This window comes from Ceratotherium simum, chromosome 1 (genome assembly GCF_057802395.1).
Source record: "Ceratotherium simum simum isolate JZ-2026a chromosome 1, ASM5780239v1, whole genome shotgun sequence".
NCBI classification, from domain to species: Eukaryota; Metazoa; Chordata; class Mammalia; order Perissodactyla; family Rhinocerotidae; genus Ceratotherium; species Ceratotherium simum.
The window spans coordinates 18,078,359-18,098,830 of record NC_141900.1 but is presented as its reverse complement, the minus strand read 5'-3'; the positions used below and the strand labels follow the sequence as shown (position 1 = coordinate 18,098,830).

Below are 20,472 nucleotides of genomic sequence, written 5' to 3'. Positions count from 1 at the left end.
GTTAAGGAGCTTCATTCTCGCAGCCCTTGTATATTTGCTGAACAAATTGACCCTAATGTATGATTTCATAAAAGCTATGTTTATGAACCCTAATTTTAAATATTTTAAAGATATTTTTAACCATATTGCCCCTCAGCCCTCCTCTTAAGTAACTTAAACCTTTTATGCATAAGTTGTATACATAAATGTTAAGTGTTTGAAATGTATTAAGTCCATGCTTTACTAGGATATCTGCTTTTCCTTTATCCACTTTCTCACTGCCCACTCACTGACTTTTAATATTACCACTCTGGTCTCTTTTTGAAAAATATACATGCTGTAATACTATAATACATAATTTTAAAACATCAGAAGATTTTATACAAAAGAAAATTTTAATTAAATTTTTGTTTATTTAAAACAAATTAATTTAGAGGGTCATATTTGATAGGTTCTTACTTAGATAGTACATAGCCTAATGAATTTTATTATACCTTGTCTTGTATGCGTAGTGTTTTGTTGTGTTTTTTTCCCATTGTACTTTTTTAAAATAAACTTTTTATGTTTGGACAGTTTAGATTTACAGAAAAATAGGCAACATAGTACAGAGAATTCCCATATACTCCACACTTAGTTTTCCCTATTAAGTCTTACATTGATATGGTACATTTGTACAATTAATGAACTAATATGGATACACTATTATTGACTAAAGTCCATAGTTTATTCTGATCTCCTTAGTTTTCACCTGATGTCTTTCTTCGGTTCTAGGATCTCATTCAGGATACCACGTTACATTTAGAAGTCAGGTCTCCTTAGGCTGCTCTTGGCTATAATAATTTCTCAGACTTTCCTTTTTTTTTTTTTTTCTTTTTTCCCTGGGAAAGATTCTCCCTGAGCTAACATCTATTGCCAATCTTCCTTTTTTTTTTTTTTTTTTTTTTTTGTATGTGGGTCGCCACCACAGCATGGCCACTGACAGATGAGTGCTGTAGGTCCGTGCCTGGGAACTGAACCCAGGCTGCCAAAGTGGAGCATGCTGAACTTAACCACTATGCCTCCTGGTCTGGCCCAAGACTTTCCTTATGTTTGATGACTTTGACAGTTTTGAGAAATACTGGTGAGGTATTTTATAGAATGTTTCTCTATTGGAATTTATCTGATGTTTTTCTCATGATTAGACTGAGATAATGGGATTTGAGAGGAAAGTCACAGAGGTAAAGTGCCATTTTTATCACATGATTATCAAGAGTACATACCAACATGATTTATCACTGTTGATGTTGACCTTGATAACCTGGCTGAGGTAGTGTTTGTCAGGTTTCTCCACTGTAAAGTGATACCTTTTTCCCCGTCTTTCTATACTGTACTCTTTGGAAGAAAGTCACTATTCATAGCCCACACTTAAGAAATGGGGAATTATGCTCCACCTCCTTAAGGGTAGAGTATCTACGTAAATTATTTGGAACTCTTCTGCACAGATTTGTCTATTTGCTATTTATTTATTCATTCATTTATTTTTATCAGTATGGATTCATGGGTATTGATTTCATACATGGGGTTATAATTTAATACTGTTTTATTTATTTTGTTGCTCAAGTTATTCCAACTTTGGTGATTGGGAGCTCTTTCAGTTGGCTCCTGTGTCCCTTTGACATATCCCCATCATTGTGGTTTTTTTTTTTAATCTTTTTTTTGAATACTTCTTTATTTTCTGAAACTACACGATATTCCAGGCTTATCTTGCATATATCCTGCCCTGTTCCTAGAATCAGTGTTTTACTTTTTTTTTTTTTAACTGAATTGGATTCTGTCATACTTATTATTTGGTTTTTGTTTTTAGTTCTGAATTAGCATGAGATATTTGTGACACGATTATATTTTTATCAAATATTTCAAGAATGGTCTGTTTTCTTAGCAACTCTCCAGCTATCCTGAATATTTTGTTGTTTGATTAAAGATAATTGTTTTTAGTTGCAACCAAGATTCCCATCAGGTGACTAAAAGTGACACCTCATTGTTTGCCTGACATTTATTATATTTTCAGGAAATGAACTGGTTCCACACAAATGAATTTTTCATTTTTCATTTTTAGAAGCTTAAAGCTTAGACTTTTCATTTATCTCTTCTTTCTTTAGCACCAGCCATGTGCTAGACATAGTGCTGGGTGCTCAGAACAGAGAGACAAGACACAGCTTTGTTTCTTGAGCTGTCCACAGTCTAGTGGGGACATAGTTACACTTCAACATGATAAGTGCTATCATAAAGGTAAATTCGAGATGACGTGGAAGCCAACAACAGAGATCAAAGACAATTTCTTGACATTTTAAAGGATGAATATTAATTAGTCAGATGAAATGGGAGAGACTGAGTAAGGCAGGGAGCTTAAGGGAGATGGCCAAGAATGTTTTAACAAACTGAGCAGCATGTAACTGAAAGAGTATGACATTTCTGAAGTCCTGCAAGGACCAGTGCACCTGGAGCATAAAGTGAGATGGAGGTCGTGGTGAGACTTGAGCAGTGGACACAGGATCCATCATGAAGGGCCTCATATGCCTTGTTTATAAGTCAGCATTTTGGGGGCACTGTTGGAGGATTTTTAGGCAGAGGAGCAATCACTTTGACAGTACTGTGGACAATGAATTAGAGTAGCCAGGAAACTGAGGAATCCATTTCAATAATATTCTAAACCAGAGATGAGGACAGTGGTAACAGAGATGGACTGGAGTGGATGGATTGGTGAAATGTAAAGAAAGTAGAATCAACAAACCTTATCAACAGATGGATGTGAGCTTAAAAGAGAGTGGGTGATGATTAAAGTGATGAACAAAACAGACCTTACCTACATGTACCTGACAATATAGGCATGTACAAAAATAACTATAGTATAATTAAAACCACAATTTATGTTCCTTACTGAACGGAAGTTTGTATATCTACTTTCCAAGTATCTTGGAAGCATTACTGAAGATTAACGGTCCAGTAATTGATCACTGGTAAAGGAATAGTACATGTGAGGATTAAATACTGAATATGCTCTAGTATATCACACTCTCGAGTTCTCAAAAATAGAACTAAATAAACCAGAAAGAAACCAACACTAGATGTATGGAAATTTTTCAAATCAAAAATATTTTCTTCTGGCGCAATCCTTATAGCTATTGTCAACAGCCAACTTTAGCTGTCATGCCAATGCCTCTAAAAATTTTCCATTTCCTGGCAGAGCTTAGCTGTAGTGTCTGTTACCTTGGGGAGAAATCATAGTGGTACAATAGATTTACACAGTGCATTAGTCTCAGCAGCTCTCCCACCTTGCAGATAGCTCCATAAATGTAAGTTTGGCACTTGGAAAACTGCAAATATTTTTGGCCAGCTTATGTCATTTTACACAAACATTTTAGATTACTATGTGTCACTGTAACATTAATCAGGGTTATTCTCTATATTAATAAATGATGCATGTGCTACAAAAAGTTTCTAGTGACTAGGACATAACCTAGTTTCTAATTGAATCTGGCCAGTGTTGTCATGAAATATCTCAGCATTTCCATAAAGCCCCTGGCAAGTGATAGCAACTCATTTTTGCAGATGAGAAAATTGAAATAGTGACTTAAATGTATCACCTCTGGGCCGGCCCCGTGGCTTGGTGGTTAAGTGAGCGCGCTCCACTGCTGGCGACCCGAGTTCGGATCCCGGGCTCCCACCGGCACGCTGCTTCTCCGGCCATGCTGAGGCCGCGTCCCACATACAGCAACTAGAAGGATGTGCAGCTATGACATACAACTATCTACTGGGGCTTTGGGGGGGAAAAATAAATAAATAAAATCTTTAAAAAAAAAAAAAAAAAAAAAAAATGTATCACCTCAAGCCTCCTTGTCTAATAATGTCTTCCCTGTATAGGCTGTTTCCAAAATAATACGGTTCAAAATAAAACAAGCATATTCAAATGTCAAATAACAAGTTTATATAATCCCTTAGTCACGAAGTCAGTTCCAGAAGGAGGTAGAAGGCATCCAAAACAGAATATTGTAATTTTTATAAAACAAGAGAGAGAGAAAGGACTGGGAAACAGTCCACAAGGCTCCTAGACAGTAACAGTCTCTCCTAATTGGAGTGAATTCAATAAGCTAGTAATCATTAGGTTTATTTATATCCACTGAAATACAAAACAAAATTAGAAACACAGTTTATCCTTGGCTTGATAAATACCAGAAAAACAGGATTTGCCTGCAATTATTTTGTTGTAGCTTTGTACCAGTAGTGATCAGAAGAAACTTCTGGGTAGGCTGTACAAGTGGTTTTCTAGCTTCTTTTACAGATTCATAGAACCACCTGACTCGTTCTTTCTGTTAACAATTCATAAGAAAAATGGTGTCTTTTAATAAGGAACTGATGAGTTGATGTTTAAGATTTAATGAATTTCCTGACTAATTTATTCATGTCAGAAATTTCAGTATAAATCATTTTCAATTTTCAACATTAGACCAACTCCTGTTCAATACAAGCTCCTGACCAACATACTCAAAACCACCATTGTAGTCAGACATTATATAATATCTGTAGTCATGGAGTCTTCTTTGCTTTTTACATACCAGAAATCCAGGCTCTTAAACATTTTTAGTAAGGTCCTGAGGATAACACCATGTTTCATATTTTCAAGTAGCCTTTAGGAAAGGCCTGGAGAACTCAAATTGAAAACCAATAGATAAATCTTTATGTTGTGGCTATGGGTCCCAGTGACCTCTAAGCACTACCAAAAATCTCTCGTCCATACCTAACCCATTCCTTTACCAAGTTACATCACATTGAATTTGTCAAGTTCAGTCTTTAATGCCTAATTTAGAATTATGCATCTATAGAAGTAACATGGAGGCCATTATAGAGCTGTGCTGTTCCAATATGGCTAGCCACTAGCTACACATGGCTATTTAAATTCATTAAATAAAATTTAAAATTCAGTTCCTGTTTCCCCTAGCCACATTTAAAGTGCTTAGTGGCCACATGTAGCTAGTGGCTGTCGTATTGGACAATGCAGGTGTACGACAATGGAGAAAGTTTAATTTGACAACATTGTCTAGAAAGCACTGATACAAAAGGCGCTGTAGTTGATAGTGACTTGTATATATATATGTAAAAATGCCCATATGATGGTTTCTAGAGAGGAAAGGCAACCAGATTGTTATAAATAGAACCTATAATTTCATTGTGCCAAAAAAGTGACTTTTAAATTTACAAATCTCTTTTTCTTTCCTAAAATTCCTACCTTAAAACATTTATATATCTTGTATATATCTGTATATGCAGAACTTCTAAAGACTGCATATACAGAATTGTGTGTACAACTAGTTCAGGATTCCCGGAATTTCTCCAATCCGTCTTGTACTACTCTTCTCTTCTACATGTTTGCTCATTAGCTTCTCCACAATGTGTTGACTCAAATGTTTACCATATATGTATAGATTTTTTTTTAAACTTCTATCTATTCTGCTGACTTAAACTGTAGTTCCTTGGTGGACAAAAGCTAACATATAGCTATTTTTGTCTGTCATATTGAGGTAAAGCCTGTAAGTGCCACTTGTACACCCCGTATTTTTCAGCTTTGTATAAGAAAGTGGTTGTCTTTGTTCTTAAGGAAATATGTTCACCCCTTCCTTAATAAGAATGATAAAATATGTTTTCCTTTCTCGGTTTTTTCAAAAGCAGACTCTTCTGATAAATTTGGTTCTGTGATGCCTGGATCCAGGCTGAGCCAGGGAAGGTTTAGGATGAGCCTGGAACATCTTATGCCAGAAAGTAAAGTACTCAAAAAAATGATGGGGACAGAGTCAAAGGACAGACAGGCAGGCTGAAGGGGTTCCCACTAGCCAAATCTGGGGGAAATTCGAGCATCAAAATAAGTATAGTAATGAATTATAAATCATAAAAAAAAATAGAAATCTATTAGCTGATAATAGACAGATAGATGGATAGAGACGAAAGGAAGGCTCTTTATAGTAGAATGCTGACTGATAAATGTGGATGGAATGAAGCTGGAAAATCACCATTTTGCAGTCATCATAATAAAGATTGGTTTGGGCAAAAATTATCAGTGGATACTAAATATACAGGGGAAGTTTTGACAAGGAGCAGGATGTTTACGTAGTCTTAATTGTCTTCCCACATATTGCTTCTTAGTTACAACAAGGAAAATAACTATAAAATGGAAAAACCAGTGAAAGGCAGGTGGGCCTTTGGATGTGATACCTTGAAAGACATTCATCACTTATGTCATGCATCCTACTTACACATAAGTATAACTTGAATCTAATCATGAGGAAACATCAGACAAAAACAAAATGGAAAACATTCTATTAAAAAAAAAAGTGGTCTGTATTGTTTAAAATGTCAATGTCATGAAAGATGGGGGAGAAGAGCACAGGGGGAAGGCTAAAGCACTATTCCAGATTAAAGGAAACCAAAGAGACCTGATGACTAAATGCTAATGTGTGATCTGGGACTGGATCTTGGACTAGAAGTGAAAAAAACGATAAAAAGGACATAATTGGGACAATTGCCAAGATAGGAATACAGATGGTAGATTACATAAAAAGTATTGATGTTAAATTTCCTAAATTTGGTAACTATACTATGGTTATGTTGGAGAATACCTTTGTTCTTAGGAAATACTCAATGAAATATTAAAGAGTAAAGGGGCATGGTGTCTGTAACTTTTTCTCAAATGGTTCAAGAAAGTAATTGTGTGTGTGGGGGGAGAGAGAGTACAATTACAAATGTACCACAACATTAACAGTTGGTGAATTTGACTAAAAGCTACACAGGAGTTCTCTAAGTCGTGCAACTTTTCTGTAAATTTGAAATTATTTCAAAATAAAAACTTTAAAAATTCTATTTGATGTTTTTTAGCCCTTTCTAAGGCACAAAATGACGTGATGACATTGAAGATGCAATCAGAGAGACTTTCAAAAGAATACGACCGACTCCTGAAAGAACACTCAAAACTTCAGGTGAGTGACATCCACTTTATGGGCCTAAATTGTTTGAAATAGTAATTACCTAAGTCAACTATTTGGGTTATTTACCCTTTCCACATCAAGAGGATGTACTTAATCCTAGCTTTGTTAAATGATTAAGTCAGATTTTTACCTAGAGGGTGAAGATTAGGACATTGCATGAAAATAAAAGATAATCATAACATAGAGAATTACTGACATGCTAACTTATAGCGTTCTAGTTTTGGTGAAGTTTTAAGCAAAAGAATTGAGCCGCAAAAATGACAGCATTGAAAAACAGACTGGAAAAATTTAGTTTTGCCTTTTGGAATATTTGCCATATTCATGCCAAAATAAGGCCAAAAGTTGAAGTCCCACTCACACTACTCTTTTTATCCCACTGTTTTAGACATCTTAGGACAAAGCCTATGGCATTCAAATACATGATTTATCTGCAAAGTTGATTTGAAAGATGGAAATGGAAACAAAGCTTTTTGTTATTAAAGCCACAAAGTCAGGGGCCGTAGAATTTCTTCCTCTTCTCCTGCAGTCCAGCAAGAGTCGATTCCCAAATTCATCCATGATGGACTTGTCTTTCCCTTCCCTGAATTGATTTCCCAGCCATACTTTGACCATACTTGGGGAGAATTTAGGGAAGAGACTATTCCAGAGGCAGCCTTGGGCTTCCCACTTCCTCCAAGATGGGGGGGTCTGTGCTCTTCTGCTTTCAGGTTGGGCAGAATTTGGCAGACTTTGTGGCTTTCAATCAGGGCTTTTTAGCAATTATAGCTCTACAGTTATTTCACTATCCTAGAAGCCCTAGTCCCGGGATTCATTTCGCTCCATCTTAGTGGTCATTGTATCTCTAGCGTCTGGCACTGTGCCTGGCATGAGGCAAGCAGGCACTATACTCTGAGGCTTTGGAGTCAGACAGACCTGGAATAACTATAACTCTTATATTAGCTTTGTGATCCCAGACAGGTTATGTCACCCCTGTGGAGCTCACTTTTCTTCATCTGTAAAATCTGAACAACAATAACACCTGGCTCACTGGGTTGTTGGGAGAATTAAATAGAATGTGTAGGGTCCTGAGCACTGTGCCTGGCTGATAGTAAACACTCAAGAAATGATAGCTGTTATCATAATTATCATCATCAGTATTAATTCCTCTGTAGAAGTGTTGCCGAAAGAATGACTTACTCTCAACCAGCCACTTTAGCCTTAATTTAGAGCCAGTCAAGAAGCAATCAAAAGCACGTTTTTAATCTGGTATTCCCAATTGAGTTGCATGTTTGATTTAACTAACTTACTTTGACAATAGCAAGAAAAAGACAGGGCAACCCAGATAGGGGTAGTTACCCTGTATGCTCCAATCCCAGGACACTGAGACCTCAGTTCACATGGTCTGGAAAAGGTACTTAGATTTTCACCAAGACCACCCTTTCCCCGTCTCTAAAATAGGGATCCTGAAGTTGCTGACTTTACCATGGCATGAAGAGAATTACTCCATGGCATCCTTCAAGATTCACCATGGAAAGTGAAGAAACACTTTAGAAACCTCTCGCCTAGAAATGGAACTTTTTTCCTCCCATTTGTGAGGTCAGGGTATGCTCAACAAGGATGAGGATCCACACCAATGGGCTTTGCCAGGGTGTCAGAAACGTTTAGGTCCCTGAATGGAGAAAGGAGAAGCAAGAATATTTCTTGAATTTCTTATGGCCATTGCTGAATGTCCTCATTGTGGTAACAGCTAATGATTCTCTTAATCCCTGAAGAATGTATGGGACAGTGAGATTAGATTCCCTCAACTCATTTCCTTTCCCCCTAAAAAAGCCACCTTCAGATTGGAGCTTATGTGTTCTTGACAAAGGATGTAAAAAGCTTTGATGAGTAATTCCTTCCCAAGAAAGCAGTTGTTATACCTGTTTCTTTGAAAAATGCCCCCATCTCAGATATGCCAAGTGCCATGCTGAGAGTTGGTCCTGTTCACTAGCGCATTTAGACCTTGATCTAATTTCTGCTTGTATCCAGGTTTTTGAAAGATTTAATGGATGACATTTACTGAAGGTGTGCTCTGGACCAAACACTTAGCTAATGGCTTCATATATGTTACTGTGTTTATTCTCCATTACAACCCAATAAATTAAAATATGTTAATACCCTATTTTGTAGATGAGGAAAATGAGACCCAGAGATGTTATATAATGTACCCAAAGTTCAGTAACTAGAAAGTGATATAATTCAAAGTTGGATTCGAAGTCAGGAAATCTTTCTCCAGAACCTCCATCATTGACCACTGTGCTCTTTGGCCTGTAGTGGTCATGGGACTATGTGTTCTTGGATCCATTCTCTTGCCACTCTACTTGACTCTATCTCAGGGAGCTACATTTCCCAGGCTTCCTTGCTGTCTGGCTTCAGCCAGTGGGAGGCAGTAGTAGAAGACTGAAGGCAGGAGGCAGGGGAAAGCCAGGGGTTTCTCTCATTCTCTCTGGTTTAGGTGGTATCTGCCAGCAGCAGCCTCATCTCTTTCTATTGTCCCAGTTCCCACTGGGTAGCTTCCACCTGGTGGCCCTGGCTCCTAGGATCCATAACACTATCTCCTCTTGTGTCCCTCCAGTCCAAGGAGTGGCAGTGGTTTTCTGCTGTTGCTAATCCTGAGGTGCCTTACCACTCTCTTTGGTATGTCTGCTCTCTCATCACCTATAAAATCAGTTCCCTGTAATAAATATCTCTGTTAGGGGAAAAAAAAAAATGTCAGCTCCATAGTTGACCAGTTCTGTAAACCTCAGGATGAATCATTTGACATGCATGAACCTTGGCTTCTTCATTGCTTAAATGAGGATTATAATACCTAATGAGCATTAAACCAGATACCGTGCAAGAAAGCACTTGAAATATTTTTAAACTAGAAAAGCTCTATACAGCCATAAGATGCTACTAGTTATTTCTTGATTGGACACATTTTTTCCTGTCCACCTACTCACTGTTCATTGTCCAGTATGAGAACCTGTATAAGATTCTGAGATTTAGGTGTCATTGAATGAGAACCATTTTCTTAAAAGTGACTCTCACACTTTGATATTCATCTTCTGAACCCTACTTGAGAAGCAAAAGATTACTATAGACCATTTGCAGTAAAAAGCTGTATCAAATTGTCTTTCATAAATTTTACTTCTATTGCCAAACCAACCTTAGTAATTGAATTATATCCTAAGGTTCTTTGGGAAACTTAGCTTTCTCAATTTTACTTAGTTGATTTACTTTAAATAAAGGAATTGTTAAATAAAGGACTGTTAAAATATTAAGGAAACAAAGATGAAAGAGGGGAAAGCTGGTTTCTTTACCGTAAACAGATCCCACTTTGCATCTTTTAAATCCGTTTGGGTTTCCCCATCTGGTCCCCTTCCTATTGTAGGCACTAAATAAATATTAGAGAACAAGTCTCTTCAAACTGTGTAGTCTTTGCCTTTCCTTGTTTGCCCTGGCTCCCCTCTAGAAAAGAAAAAACAATTAACTAAGGATTATTGGCAGCATAAACCCATCAGGACCTGCTAATTTTTAAATTTCATTTTGGAAAATCATTCTTCACTTACGGGACTTGTCCAGAATAACAGCTCCATTAAAGTTTTGATTTTTATCTAAAGTGGTAAGATATGTATAAACATGTGAAAGTGTTACATTATCATTCAAAATGCCTCCTCTAATCTCTTTCCTGATTTGGTTGCTTAAATTTAGTGTTCAAGTTGCTCTGAAGGCGTTAATGCTTAGCGGGAACAAGAGGGTGATAAACTTCCCACGTACAAGCAATGTCACTACCACTCCCTTTGATGACATCTTTTTCTCCATGTAGACTTTTACCTTCTTAGTGCAAATGAACTCTTAAGGTTAAGTTCTATCCCATTTTCCCCCAGTTTTAAATGATATATTATAGTCATCTTAACGTGATCAGCAAAGAGTATAATTTGAGAAGCCAGTTCTATTGGCAAATATGTGAAGGACAAAAAAAAAAAAAAAAGCCACCCATCTGGGTTTTATAGTTCCCTTCATTCTGTCCTTGCCAAAAATCTTAATTGGGTTTGCAAACGGGGAATTTTAGAAATTTTGTTTTCCTAGTATAACCTGTGAAATGAAAGCAAAGTAGATTAAGGCAGGGAAAAAACATGAACTTATCAAGAGTGTTATTTTTCCCCTCTAGACATTTTTTCAAGTAAAACCCACAAATTTTGTAGTTTTTTGACTTTGAAACTTTCTCAATCCATATTTTCATATTTGATTATTCTCATAATTAATAACTATACACAGAAAAGAGAATGTTTTTTAAAAGTCCTTATCATATCTATGAATCTCTTTCTCACTCTTTACTGTAACTACCTAAGTCATATTTTTTTCATACAGGATCATTCAGGAAAAGACAGTAAGAAAGGCCTGTGAACTTTATCAAAGAAGATTGTGATACACCGTGTCAAGATGATAAGTTTATCATGTTAGCCTTTAGAAAACTTAAATTTAAAATTCAGATCAGAAAAATGTACTGTCTATGACTGGCCAATAATTTTTTAATGTCACATATAGGCTGTATCATAATGGCATTATCACAATATTTGATGATGTTTCAGATATATTGTAAAGTCTATATTCCAGCTCTTAAGAAAAATATAAGCAGGGTAAACACCTTATTTACGTATGGATAGTAACAGCAAATTTGTTACAATAAAAGGAAAATTTCATTAGCCAGTTACTTCCAAAATTAGATTTTTAAGTTGCATGAAACCATTAATACCCTTAAAAGTTTTGATGAGTTTCCAGGAATAATTATATTCTATTTAATCAGATGATGATAATGATGATATATTTGAAAATAGTATTCAGTATCAGCAAATTTATTCAAGAGTTTAAATAAGGATAAATGTTCAGAATTAGCCACTATATTTATAAGGAAGAGTCAGAAAGAGCAAACGAAACAATGACCTTAGTTGTTTTTTTATGCCACCTACTACTGTGGTTTTACTCTCATAAGACAGCTCTGTTGATAATTATATTTTTGTTACTGTGCTTCTGCACCTGTTGGACGGATTTTGTTGACATTTGTGTTAATAACATATAATTAGTAAACATTCTACCTTGTCAGGTTCATCTAGTAGTGGAGTTGATATCTATTTGTATAATTGCCATAGCACTGAACTGAAATGATTTTACAACAATGTGGAATTCTTGACTTAGAAAGTTAATGTATAACATATCCAAAAAGCAGTGTTTCCCCTTGCTGTGAGAGTTATTACTTATACAGATATTACCTCAAATATGCATACACTGGTGTCACAGTTTCTCTGAGATGTTTCTGTATTCTGAAAGCTAAATATTAAATGCTATTTTTCCATTCAAATGTTCATTTAGAATTTCCTTAGAAGATGATAATGATTGTAATATTAATATGATTTCGGTTGTTCCAGTGTCCAGATGAAAATCATCTTCCTTGTCTCATAAAAACCTAAATATAAAGGAAAATGGAAAATAATTACTAGAGTTTTTACTTTCCTGAAATTTGTTTCGTCCTTTGTTGTTTATTATCATTTTAGCACCGACTTGACATATATTTAATTTCTTTCATTGTAAAGTGGATGAAATGAGCAAGTACCTAAGAATTTTATTTCGGATAGAAGTCGGGAGTTACTGCTAGAAAACAGACATGTAGGAGACATTTAACAGGAGTGAGAACTGAGAGTTAGACCATATGGGCTGACAAGGCCATAAATAACAAGGGAAGGGAGTGCCGAGTGAGGAGAGAACTAAACAAACGACAGCGCAGAGTATCAGAAAACCCAGAGTGAGCGCCGCGTGGGTGCACAGATACTGCGCATCTGTGACCAGGGTCTGCTGCACAGAAATCAAGTCCAATGACTGAATAACATACAGAAGAGTAGGAAAGACACAGATTTACAATTGACCAGAAAATCTAATCCCTGCTTCACCATTAATTTAGCCATGTGATTTTGAACAAATTATTCAAACTTGCTAGACTTCCCATTTTCTCATCTCCACAATGGGAATAATAACGTTTAAGGCAGCATTACTATAAAAACTAAGATAACATGGTGATTTTCAGAGTTGTTCAGACTATACAGCAAGGGGACGGGGTGGGTGCTCTTTGAAGAGCATGAGGATTTGAAAGATTCCCAGAAAGCACTTGGAACTGTACATTTAAGAAATCTCAAGGCTACAACCCTCTTAATTATACCCATTTGCAACCTGAGGCCTCAAAAGTTTGAGCAGTTTTCCCAAGGTATGATGGATAGTTAGAATCAGGGCCAGGATTTGGGTCTAGAATTCAGGGGTCCTGGTTCCCCAGATATTACTCTAGTCTTTATACACAAATTAGCTATAATTTGCTAAACAAAATACTGCCATGTGCTAGGCAGAGTTGGAGCCGGGGAGCTGAGCACTGTTGCAAACTGCCTCTCTAGCCAGGCTTGTTCTTATTACTCTCCTTGCCAATGATGGTGTTTAGCAAATCCTATTATTATAAGTAAACATATATTCCATGGATTTAGTTATACTGCTTATTAACTTGTGTTCCTATTATCAGTAATGACTTCTTATGTCTAGGCTGGATTAGAGATTCAAACACAGCAATGTTACTCTTGCCCTTTTCCATCATAGTTACATCGAGTTTTGTCAGACTGTCTCCCTACTTTCAAATCTACCTTGAGGTTCTGGATTCCAGGAAGCAGCACTTAAGAAGTTCTAGCTAAGCACTCTAGAATTTGGCATGAGTCATCCTCGTTGCTCGTCTGGCTCTATCTTGAGCCCCAGCACTGGTAACTAGATTACCCTGAACCGCAACCTAGAGCCCTGATGCCCCCAGCCTGCCTGGATCTCCACACACCCATGCCTGTAGTCCCTGGTGCTGGTCTCTGCTTGCCTGTGGCGGCACTCAGTCTTCCTCCTTGGACCTCCAACCACAGCCCCTGGGTGCACCTGCTCCTGTTGTCTGGCTCTACCTCTGTGGGTTGGTCTGGTTCTGCATTCCTGTTCTGTTGTCCGCTACCTTCTCCCTATCCCTCCCATCTATGTCCCACTGCAGCTGAGTGGCCCATGCCAGTCCTACTGACATGGAGTACACTTTGCATTTGAGTGCCCACCATACAATGTGTAAAAATAGCAGTCCTTTTAAGCATTGACTTAAATGTCTAGAATGATTTGTCTAAAATCCGTGAAGCCCTTCTTAATTTTTTTATCCTTTGGCCTACATTTCCTAGAATTCTTGAAACTCCGCTTATGAAAATTCAACTTTCTTTTTTAATCATTTCTTTCTCTAATCAATTTACTAAACAGCATTTTATTATTTCAGTGTCGCTTTCTACCTGATCTCTAAACAAACATATGACTTTATTAGTCTTTCCTTCTATAGCCAGAAGTGATTTCCAACACTACAGAACTGAATAACACCCCTCAAAAAAAAGATATCCATGTCCTAATCTCTGGAATCTGGGAATATTCTCTTCTATGGCAAAAGAGTGAATGTTACCTTATATGGCAAACGCTATGATTAAGTTAAGGATGTTGAGATGGAGAAATTATGCTGAATAATCTGGATGGGCCCTAAATGCAATCACAAGTATCCTTATAAGAAAGAGTTTTATAAACCAATGTGACCCCAATAAAATAATAAAAAAGAAAGAAAGAAATACATGATGATATTAAAAAACAGACAAAAAAGATATTATCACACAGAAGAGGAGAAGGCAATGTGAGCACAGAGGCAGAGGTTGGAGTGCTGCAGCCACCAGAGCTGGAAGAGGCAAGAAACTGATACTCCCCTAGAGCCTCTTGAAGGAGCATGACCCTGCAGGCACTGGTGAAACTGATTTTGGACTTCTGGCCTCCAGAACTATGGGACAATAAGTTTGTTATTTTAAGCTACCAAGTTTGTGGTAATTTGTTACAGCAGCTACAGGAAACTACTCATACAGGACAAATCTGTAATGCACATGACTGAATTTCGCAATGTGTGGAAAACAGATACACCTTAACGGCACTTGGTTTTTCCCATTAGCCATTTGGGTAAATCAAAGATTGTGTTGGCCATCTCTTATCTTAGCTCTTTTTCTCCTTCAATTTTATTTCTCTCCATTCCCACTGCCACTGCCAAACCAAGCCATCATCATTTCTTACCTGGAGTATTTCTTACCTGCAATTTCCTACTGGTCTTCCTATAAGCATTCTCTTATTCCTCTCCTATGTACATGCTCTCATAAAGATGTCATTCCCTGCTTCAAGTCGTCCAGTTATTTCCCATTGCACTTAAGATCAAACTCCCAAAACCTCACCAGGCTCCCACCTACCCTCCAGCCTCATTTCAGTCCATGTTCCTTGCTAACCACCTCTGCATTCTAATTCTTCTTAAAACAAGCCAAGTTCTTTCCCATCTCAGGACTTTTGCATCCTCAATACATCCTGCGTCCCAACCCTATCAGTCTTTATTTTATTTTCATCATAGCTCTTATCACTGTCTGAAATTATCTCATTGGTGGTTTGTCTCCTTCCCAGTGACTACACACAGTAGAACAATGTTTCTCAACAGGGAGTGGGGAAGATGTCCCCAGGAGACAGTTAGCAATGTCTAGACATGTTTTTGGTTGTTATAATCAGGGGCATGCTAGTGGTGGGTAGAGGCCAGGGATGCTGCTAAACCCACTCTACGATGCACTGGGTTAGCCCCCCAAAAGAAAAATTATCTGACCTAAAATGTCAGTTCTGCTGAGGCTGAGATGCCCTGCAATAGATGCTTGTAGCAGAGGGTACTAGTTGTCCCCTAATAGCCATTCTTTCATTTATCTGTGGTAATAGATACTCTGATATTTTTACACACAGCTGCCAAGTATAAAGAAAATATTTTCCAGTCTCTTTGTAGGTAGAAATGAGAAGGAAGGCGACATGCTGGCGATTTTTGTTTTCTTCCTCCATCCTGCTGCCTGAAAAACAGACACTGCCATCTTAGATCATGAGATTGAGGCCATGCAAGGTAGAGCCACAAGATAGAAAGATGTTGTGTCCATGCCACTGTGGAGCACCATACCGCTCCTGAATTGCTGCTCAGTAAATAATTGAATAAATGAATGACACCAGATATTTTTAGTGCATTGTCTCTCTTAACAGCCTAGACATGAATAAAAAGCCAAAAATATGTTTGTCCTATATAGTACAAAACCATCAGCCTTTTTTCTTTCTCTTTCCTAACTTGTGGGGTCTCATCTCACCTTCCCTGCCTTTTGTGTTAGGATTGTGATTTAAAATTATATCCTCTACTTTCTCTGCACATTCAGCTTTTTATATTTAACTTCGCCATTATTACTCCATCAGCAACATGCAATGGGCCCCTACAATTTCTATGCATTTCATGCCATAAAAGTTTACAAGAGAAGCAGACCCCTGGTCTCTTCTTCCTTCTCTTGACTGTGACTTACACCACAAGGAGAACAAACACCACACAAACAGGAGCATTCAGCTATAGCATGTATACACACACAGCACAGAAGAGCTGAAGGTGTAATTGTGACAACATTAGGAAAAACTTCAGTTTTCTCCAGGGTTTTTTTTATTCTTGGTGATCACCCCTTTTCCTAAATTTGAGCAAGAATGTACTTGAAGTTTTGGCTCTGCCTCCCTAAACCAGATGACTTCCCAGATAGCCAAGTTTCTCCAGAGAGTGTATGGCTCCTTTAGAAATGTTTGTTCTCCCTGAAGCACCACCCATGGTAAAGAATTTCATCCTCATTCTTCCATGAGCTGCCCATTTCCTGGAACACAAATGATTTCTAGACAGCCACTTCTCAGCCAAGGGCTTCCTGAAATAACCCTCCATAGGTTTTTTTAAGTTTATTATTTTCTTTGTGTTTTTTTTTTAAATTAATTAATTAATTAATTTTTTTCCCCCCAAAGCCCCAGTAGATAGTTGTATGTCATAGCTGCACATCCTTCTAGTTGCCGTATGTGGGACGTGGCCTCAGCATGACCAGAGAAGCGGTACGATGGTGCGCGCCTGGGATCCGAACCCTGGGCCGCCAGCAGCGGAGCGCGCACACTTAACCGCTAAGCCACGGGGCCGGCCCTGTTTTCTTTGTCTTGAAACAAAATTGATACATGGCAAATGTAGACAATATAGAATTTACAGAAAAAAATTATAGTTAGCAGTTTGGTTAATGTTCTTGTATTATACACACAGAAATATTTACAAAAATGAGATCATACCACACATACTATTTTGTGACCTGCTTTTATTCCCCCCACATCAATAAAAATTCTTCTACAATAGGATTCTCCATAGGAGAACCTACCTCCAATAGGTCATATGAACTTCACCTGAGGGGTCAGGGTTTTTTCAAACTACATAAACTCATACTTATAGGCCCAGTCCATCACTACCACCGATGAAAACGACTGACCCAGGCAACTAGAGTTAGTTGTGAGACCGTGCCATAAGCACCCCGTGTGTGAGGCAGAAAAGGGAGACAAGACCCACTGTCCTCTGACATAGAGTATTTAATTTATCCCCTGTTGTTGGACATTTCATGAGAACCTATTGGCAGAAAGTGCTCTAGAAGTGGTAGAACATCGTGATTACATGCATGGACTACCTGGGATCAAATCCCATCTCCTTTATTTATTACCCACTTTGAGTCTCAGTTTCTTCATCTTTAAAGTGACAATAAGCCTCATGGACTTGCTGAGAGGATTAAATGAGGTAATACACATAAAGAACTTTTTCTGGTGGTAGACTACTTTGAACATTATACAAAAACTGGTACCCAATGGTAAATTGCCCCCTTTAAAAAAAAAAAAAGATAATCTGAAAGAATTTGTAAATACGTTTTTAAAGTGGACCTTCTAGTTTTATGTAATGAAGATGTCCTGTGGGGCAGTGTAGGATGACTTCTCCTAACAACTATAGGCAGCGTTCCCCTGCCACCTCTCCTCCCCCACCCCAGACAAAGCAGTACTCGATTCACTTCAGGATGTAATAAATGTTTGCTTATTTGGATTGAATTCAGTTCTAATGCGTCAGATTCTTTTCAGATGACTCTTCCCGTTCCTTGTCTTTAGAGTATGTCCTGTTGTCTTAAGATTACAACAGGATCAGCTATACTTTTGGCCAACTGTCTTAAAATATTAATAAGTTCCTATTCCTGGGCACTAGCGTATTTCCCTTCAAATCCTGCTGGCAGATTTGATTTGTGGAAGGGCTGGGGTCTGGGTTGTTTTAGTAGCCACTTGAGCCTTAACTGCAACTGTCTTTTTTCCTTTCTCAATGATTAAAATATATATACGTATGTGTGTGTGTGGGGGGGAGATGTTTTTAACTATTTAAAAAAGAATAAGGCAAAGGCAGGGTGGATCTAGGGGTTTGCGGGGCCTAGAACAGATACTACTTGGATCCTGTGTGATGTGACGAGCCTCAGGAGAGGATGGTGACAGACAACAGTCCCGGGTTCTTGTTGACTCTCCCTGGGGGCCCCGAGTCCGAGCCTGGTCAGCCCCTCTTCCTCCCGGCCTCCCGTCGCCGTGTCCCCCGCATGGCGGCCCTGTCGCCGTCTGGGAGCTCGGAGGGCAGCAGTGGGCGAGATTAAAAGTTGTCTGGATTTTGAAAAAAAAAAAAAAAAAAAAGTTCTCTGTGAGAAAAAGAATATAAAATTACCAAAGTAAAACTAGGTTTGAACATGAGAATTTATTCAGAATAAGAACAGAAATCACAACAAATTGCTAGGACCTTAGAGATCCAGATCCCTTTCTTCTAAGGTCTCTTTGGGAGTTTATCAGGAAGGCTTCCGGGTTGTGCCCTGGCTTCTCCTTTCTACCTAAAACACGCTACAACGGAGGATTGTATTCCGAGGGTGTCGGTGTACTTGAGAGGCCCGAAGCTTAAACCTCAGTAACTCCATATAAATCTGCCTCTAGGTAAGACATGGGAGGGAAAGTTAATGCAATCAACTTACTGAAAACATAAAAATTTAAAGGAATATGAATCGCAGCCACTTTTTTATTTTATAATAAGTATATCAGTTTCCTATTGCTGCTGTAACACATTACCACAAATTCAGCGGCTTACAACAATGCAAATTTTTTCTCTTACAATTCTGGAGGTTAGAGATCTGAAATGAGTGTTATGGGACTAAAATCAATGTTAGCAGGGCTGGTGCCTTCTGGAGGCTCTAGAGGAGGATCTGTTTCCTTGCCTTTTCAGCTTGGCATTCCTTTACTCCTGGCCCCATTCCATCTTCAAGGCCAGCCATAGCCAGTCAGCCTTTCTCATATGCATCACTCTGACGTTGATCTTCTGCTTTCTTTCTTCACATTGAAGGACCCCTGTCCACTCTTTCGTCCACCCAGATAATTCAGAATAATCCCTTCATTTTTAAGTCAATTGATTTACTACCTTAATTCCATCTGCTACCTTCATTCCTCTTTGCCATGTAGCTTAACATACAGTTTCCGGGGATGAGAATATGGTCATCTTTGGGAGGCCATTATTCTGTCTACCACAGTGAGTAAATTATTTGAATGCCACGGATTTTTGAACATGCTTTCTGCAATCAGATTCCCATAACTTTTTTTTTTTATAATTTTATTTTTATTTTTTCCCCCAAAGCCCCAGTAGGTAGTTGTATGTCATAGATGCACATCCTTCTAGTTGCTGTACGTGGGACGCGGCCTCAGCATGGCCAGAGAAGCGGTGCGTCGGTGCGCGCCCGGTCCGAACCGGGGCCGCCAGCAGCGGAGCGCGCGCACTTAACCGCTAAGCCACGGGGCCGGCCCCCCATAATTTTTTATTGATTCTCAATTTGGCTAATTTTTATTTTTAATTAGACTACCTGTCTGGGAAACCAAAGCACAATTGCACATTTCAGAATTGAAAGGGAGTGGGTCCTCCAAGCTCAGCATGCCCGGAGCCTGCTGCTGCCTTTGGATTTCCAAATGGAGGCAGAAGCAGAACTCCCCAAACACGGAAAATACCAGATGTAGGGTTTTCACCTAAAGAAAACAGAACTGCAAAAAGATAGCTGACTGAACACACACTTTTTCTCTCTCCTAAACCACACTAAAACTATAGTAAAGGGAATTTTTAAAGCATAAACCTCCAAGGATAAAGTGAGCATGAGAAGAAATAGCACCAACTTTTTGGAAGCTGCAAAGCAGATGAACCAGGGGTACTGACTTAGCAGAACTGAGGAAGAATGAATTCTGTTTCCTCAGTGGGGAAAGCCAAGAACAAAGTCAATTTAAACCACCAAATAATCAAGGCTCAGGAATTGGTGACACCAACTACTTCTGATAAAGGGTATTATTCTGGCAAAAATAAGGAGGGTTGGTTGAAAGCGTTTGAGAAGCAATAAGATCCCTAGATGCCTCTCTTTTCTTCCAGAATGCTGGGTAATTATCCTCCCTCACCCAGCAGAAAGCAGTTTTCCTCTTTGAAGAGGGTAAAGCAGAAGGTCTTTTTAATAAACAG

The 20,472-nt window shown here is 38.3% G+C and overlaps 1 protein-coding gene across 4 annotated transcripts in view; it reads left to right on the top strand.

Moving 5' to 3' along the window:
- Positions 1-12,491, top strand: part of LOC101404496 (B cell receptor associated protein 29) — a 49,484-nt gene extending 36,993 nt beyond the window's left edge. For 3 of the 4 annotated variants that reach the window (XM_087438415.1, XM_087438313.1, XM_087438372.1), the window contains exons 7-8: positions 6,883-6,983; positions 11,364-12,491. In XM_087438415.1, the coding sequence (XP_087294541.1) occupies positions 6,883-6,983; positions 11,364-11,399 (137 nt within the window). In that variant the 3' untranslated portion in view covers positions 11,400-12,491. Of the gene's footprint in view, positions 1-6,882; positions 6,984-8,429; positions 9,428-11,363 lie in introns of those variants that run through there. The other variant, XM_087438467.1, reaches the window with a different exon arrangement.
- The last annotated feature ends 7,981 nt before the right edge of the window (positions 12,492-20,472 follow it).